We start from the raw sequence: 6,235 nt of genomic DNA, 5'->3' as shown, positions 1-6,235 counted from the left end.
TTTTTTTTTTTTTTTTAAACAAGCAATTTTTTTTTCTTTTTTTAATTAAAAAAAACACATTTTTAGGTCATTTAAATACAGTTAACATTGTGTGCTTCTACACTTGTGGGGTTTTTGTGTCGTGTTTTTAAAGAAGAAATTCATTTTTGTAAAAATAGAATAAGAATTTTTAGAATAATTTTTATTGATCCCCCAATGGGAGGATTTTTATTTAATTTTTTTTTTATTATTAAAAATATGTGTTATTAAAAATATAGATTTTTAATTTGGGTATCTACAATTTGTTTTTTGTTTTTTTTTACAGTTAATTCATTTTTTTTTCTTATGATTTTTCCCCCAATTGTGTCATTAAAATACAGGCTAAAGCTGTAAAATAACACTCATTCGTTACAACTATTTCATCTTAAATAATTTACATAGTTGCTTTTTTAAATGATAATATGGCCGACATGTAAAATTAATTAACTTTGCAATAATTTAACAAAATCTGTAAAAATCCAAGTAGATTCTGTTAAAATCAATTTTAAAAAAAATAACAATAATTTTCCAGTCCAACGTGGCCACAGGTCCTTTCACAGGCGTCTGCTGCTGGTTTTATTTTGTAAAACTCTGCACTTCCTGTTCTGGTTCAGGGCTTCACTCTGGCCTTTTTTCCCTCGTGTGCAGTAAACTCTGCTGTGTCGGCGTGTGGTCACAATAGCTCCGCTCTGAGGACCCTTGGAGCTGCCAACGTCGCCGCCCGTCACAAATCGCTGGTGGGCAGCGCGACGTAAATCCTGATGTTTGATTGTCTTTGTTTGGATGAAATTACAGCTTCATCCGGGCTCAAAGAGAATCATATTCCTCTGTCAGAACACTCTGAAAGAGAAACAAAGCAATTATCTAATTAAATGTATCTGGTTGCTCGCTGAGCTTTGCGGGCTTTTTGTGTTTCCTTGTGAACATCAGTCAAAAGTGGCGTCAGCAGAAAGAAAACATTGAACCACGAGGGCTGTTTTCATATTCAGCTGTTTCAATTCAGTGCTTTTTTTTCAGGATAGCGTTACGGCAACGCCTGTTTCTGGAGCTGAAAGCAGCAGAAAATCAACTATTTTATTATTTTGTGCTTGTTTTCTGTGATTATCTTTGGGTTTTTGGACTCATCAGCTTGTCAAATTATTGACAGAATACTTCATCTGTTGTTAGAGGTTAGGGGTTTACTGTCAAACAATATTTATGTGTTTCTCTAGAATGCGACACTCTTGTTTGGATTGAAGTGAATGTGGTTTCTGAGCAATTACCAAAAAGAAAATCAAACAGAAACCAAAGTTCTTTTGCATATTTTTGTTTTTTCTTTTCACATGCACTGAGATTTGTTCTTCTTTTTAAATTTTCTTTCTTGCAGCTCTCATGTCTGCGGCGAGTTAGCTTAGCTTAGCTTAGCATACAGCATTTTCCTCACTGTGGGCTCGTTTTTCTCTTCAATATATGGCAACTGCATTATGACACAGTTAAAATGACGATAAATGTGACAGTATAGGTAAAGAAAAGACAACGCTGAATTTCTGATTAATTATTGTACAAAAATTGAACAAAATGGAATCAACATGGACTTTTTTTTTTTCAAGTGTCCATAGATGTCAGCAAAACTGGAAGAAAAACTGATTTTTTAAAATTTCTTTTTATTTATTTTAAATGTTTCACCATGCTGAATGTATTGTTGTTTCTGAGCCAGATTTATTTCAGAGTTTTTGTCTGTTGGAGCAGCTGAGTCTTTTTTTTTTTATATATACACATTTGACTGTAAAATTGCACCATTAGCATCTTTTGGATATTTTTAGCAAACGATTTATTCAGTTCAGAAGCGTTTAGTTTCCTGTTAAGTGTTACCTTTCTGTGTGCGATTGTAAAACGTCGGGTCGAGTTACTCGGGTTTGGTTCTCACAAGGATAGAAGTACACGCAGACACACACATTAACCTTCATGCTGCAAACTGGCTGAAAAACAGCCTTTTCTCTGAAAGGTCACGGCCACGTTTGAGTGGCAGCTTTAAGTCCTGCGCTCATATTACAATCTGCAGCGACGACGTCTTCCTGGGAAAGGCTGGGAAGCAATTAATTGTAATGAATAACGGGACAAATGTGGGCGGCATATGACCACTAACGCTGCTGTTTCTCTGGAGGATCGGGAGCCAGAAACACCGAGGCGTCTGTCGAATCACCTCTCACTGCTGCAGTTCAGTTCCATTTATGATTCAACCGCTTTGTTTTTTAGCAAATGTCCAAAAAATAATGCACAGATTGTATAAACAGTGGAGTAGCTAAAGAAACCCAACAGGAAGCTTCTGTGTGAAGCGTCATCAGTCAGTTTTTCTTTGGTTTTGTCTCCCTACATGGTGCAGGTTGGAAGTCTGATGGAATCGTGAAGAAATACAACAAGTCACTGGCAACAGCAGAACAGGGAAAATATCTCAAATAATACTTGATTTTATTGTTTTTACTATTTTTCAATCCTTAATTTCTATTAAGAATAAAGAATGAAAAAAAATAAAAACAAATCACTGATGTAGAATACTTTTTTATATAATATAATATAAATAATGACAGATATCTGAGAGAAATCAGTAAAAACAGGGTGAAATCTGTAAAATAACTCAATTATTGTAAAAGTTTCAGTTAAAATCAGTTTGCATTTTACAACTAGTTTCTTCAGCTATTATTTCTAAGATAATAATGAACTGAGGAATGAATCCTGTCGTCGCTCGTGTCATTATTTTTTCTGTATGAATAATTATTAATAAAAGGTCCAAGGTTGTGTTTCTGCAGCGACCTGCAGGTTTATTCTTCAGGACGTCGTCTCGGACTGTCAGGAGTTCAGAAGAAGTGACAAACCTCCGTCCTCTGCTGGGAATAATGGTTCAGACCTTTCGGGGGCCATTTTCCAACCTCCAGCGGTGGAACAAAAACACCATTTTTCCAGGTGTCCTGACATTTACCTGCATCCTTGGCAGGCTTTGTGCAGACAGGAAGCTCTTTCAGCTGCATTTCAATGGACACCTGCCAATCAGCCCGAATCTCTGCTCCACATTCTGCCTCCAACCGCAAGCAGAAGGAGAATTTAACCACCAGGCATCAGGAACAAGGCCTGTTTGTTTCCTCCTACGCAGTGAAAATGAAGAGTTTCCTTTTTGTCTCCAGATTGTGTCCATGATGTGCTTCTGCCCGGCAACAGAGCCTCCTTTCAGGCTGCAGTGAGTCATTCAGCGGCCTTCCAGCAGATTTTTAATGTGGTATTAAAAATCGCCTCCATGTTTTACTGGCAACATATTCAATGCTGGTTTTCAGTAAAACATCACAGTTTGAGACAAAACTCTGCTAAAACTGGTTGGATATCAAAGTAATGTTTAAAGAAAAAATACAGATTTTTAATGTGGACATTTTTATTGTTTTGACCTGTTCTGTTTTTGGTTGTTTTGTTACAGTCATGGTGTAAAGTAATCCACTTTACATGAATAAAGTGCACATAAATAAATGGAACTGCATTGGAAATACTCAACCATGGTGCAGACTGACAAAAACATCACAAAAACAGACATTTTTTACAGGTTTTTCTCAGGTGTTTCCCAGAAAAGAATATTTGGATGTTCATTTGTGCATATTTGAGTAAAAATAAATAAATTGAAAAAAGCCCTTTGGTGTAAAAGCAATTCTTATTTTTGACATATTGTGACACTTTTGCAGGTTATTCATAAGATATCCTTCACTAGTAGTTCTCCAAAACGCAGAACGGCGTTCTCGGTATTTCATTGGCTGACGGATACGTCAGTCATCACTACACTTGGTTTCGATTGGTTCAGTGCAATGAAAGGGTGGGCACCTCTTTTCAACGCGGACTCTGATTGGCTACTGTAAGCTGTGGACGCCTCCTGTGGGCTGCAGCGAGTGTCAATCAAAAGACCAACCTGCAGGCGCCATTTTAAAAATCTAATTTCGGCATTTGTATTTGTAATAAAGTGATTTTTAACTAAACTAAACATGTCACTGAACTGAATTATCTGTGTGGTTTTTATTTTCATTTTTCGGTCGGTGTTTTCCTGGCTTCACGGGTGAGTTTACTGTGTTTTAACTTGCTTGTTAGCTTGTTGATTGTGTACCTGTGATTGTGTATATATATATATATATATCACAGTTATGTATGTATTTATTTTAGTCATTTGGTGTTTGTTCTCCGACGATTCCCTCCAATAAAGTGTAGAAACTGATGCTCAGCACTTAGCTTTATTTATGTATCAGACAGTCATTTATTTAGAAAACACATTTAAGCAATATTCCGTATTATGTAAACTGGCTCGAGTCATTTAAATCAGCGGTCTTCAACCTTTTTTGCACCACGGACCGGTTTTAAGCAAGACATTTTTCTACGGACCGGTCATTCCGCACATAACAAATAATCATTGTTTTTTTTTCTATTGAAAAGTTTCATAAATGAATAAAATTAATTTTTATTGCTTAACATGTTTACTTTTTCTCTGTCTCAGTATTAAGTCTCTCCCACTTTCCAGAGCAGCTCTCCTGAGACGTTTGTTTTTGACTGACGGCTTCGTTTAGCAGCCGGGCATAAAAACTGACAGTCAAGGGCGGGAAACGAGCACAAACGGAAGTGACGGGAAGACGAGCTAGTCATTTTTCAAAATAAAACACCCTGCAGACTCCGCTGCAGACTCGATCCTGTGAGAGGAACTGCAGTGTTGCAGGAGCAGTTTACAAGTCTTTAATATACATACATTTTCCTTTAAATCATGGAAAATGTCTATAAAATACTATTCATACCATTGTAAAAAATAATAATAATAATAAATTGTACAAATACAGATTTCTGTGTGGGAATTAAGAGGTTGTTTGTTTTTTCTTTGTGAGATTTTACTAGTTATTATCTGTAATTTAACCGGAAAATCTGTATGATAAGAGTACGTTTTTCTAAAACAGCAGGTTGAAATGAATATAAAATCATACTATTTAACGCAATTTTAAAGTTGTTTTTTTTACAATCAATGTGTAATTTCACATTTTTTTTTACAACATAATATAGAAAACAGATATCAAATATCTCTCATATGTATAATTTGTCTTTCAAATGACAGCAAATATCTGAAAAATAAAGATTTAAATACAGTACTTCAGTCACTGTGAAAGCACTCTTGATACAAATGCATATTTTTAGATGCTATGTGCAGTTTTGATCTGTTTAAAGAGCATGAATTTACATGTTGACTGTTGGGTTTTTTTTAACAGTTAAGTTCTCAGTGATTTTACAAGCTATTATCTGTCTTTTAACAAAAACAAAGTTAAGACGTATGTACAAATTCTGAGCCCAGTGTGTACAAATATTGGCAAGTATCTGTGAAATTATCATTTTTAGCTCAACAGTGTAAACTTATGGTTACATGTTGTAGAACAAATGGGCTCGTTTTTGTTGTTGTTTTACAATCAACATGTAAATTAATTTTTAAAAAAAAAGATTTTACTCAATATCATGTATAATCTGTAAATCTGTAAAATGCCACCGAATTAGAGGTAAAACTTTATTCACCTTTAAAGGACTTCAGTCAGTGTGAGTTTGGTGAACTCTGCAGTGGATCCATTCCGATAAAGTCGAACTCCAGCGTGTAGCGGCTGAGTGAACGAGGTCTGGACTCTGTGGAGGAGGGTCATGGTGTCAGAGACTCTGTAGAAGGACAGCACACCTGCACTGTGATCCAGGTACACTCCCACTCTGGATGAGGGACGACCTGAGACGGAGGTTTTAGTGAAGCTGTGACAGAATTCATAGCTGTTGCTGTAACAATGTAAAGCCCAGGATCTGTCATTGTACCCAAACACACATTCATTTGAGCTCCCTGCTCTGCTGATGTTCTGGTATGAAACTGCTACTAGAACTCCTCCTCCTCTCCTCTCCACCTCCCAGTAACAGCGTCCGGTCAGACTCTCTCTGCTCAGGACCTGATAACAACTGGTGAATCTGTCTGGATGATCAGGAGGAGACTGAGGTTGTTCCATTAATGTCACTTTTCTGTTCCCGTCAGATAACAGCAGATGTCTGTGTGCTGTGTTTGGATCCAGAGTGATTTCTCGTGAACATTTTAAGAATCCAGCTCTGGTCTTTGCTTCTGGTTCTGGTTGTGTCAGTAGAACATCTGGTTGAGTGTCCCTCAGAATGTCCTGTAGTTTATCTCTGATTCCTTTCACAGCTGCTGTCA

At 36.6% G+C, this 6,235-nt stretch overlaps 1 protein-coding gene across 1 annotated transcript in view; it reads right to left on the bottom strand.

The window, feature by feature from the left end:
- Window positions 1–5,570: 5,570 nt before the first annotated feature.
- LOC103360032 (tripartite motif-containing protein 16-like) overlaps window positions 5,571–6,235 on the bottom strand; it is a 1,644-nt gene continuing 979 nt past the window's right edge. Inside the window, exon 2 of the mRNA XM_008285659.1 lies at window positions 5,571–6,229. Within this exon, the coding sequence (XP_008283881.1) occupies window positions 5,571–6,229 (659 nt within the window). The remainder of the gene's footprint in view (window positions 6,230–6,235) is intronic.

The sequence above is a fragment of the Stegastes partitus genome, unplaced genomic scaffold (assembly GCF_000690725.1).
Source record: "Stegastes partitus isolate 25-593 unplaced genomic scaffold, Stegastes_partitus-1.0.2 Scaffold412, whole genome shotgun sequence".
Taxonomy (NCBI): Eukaryota; Metazoa; Chordata; class Actinopteri; family Pomacentridae; genus Stegastes; species Stegastes partitus.
The sequence above is the reverse complement of the archived record's forward strand: the minus strand, read 5'-3'. Positions and strand labels throughout refer to the sequence as shown.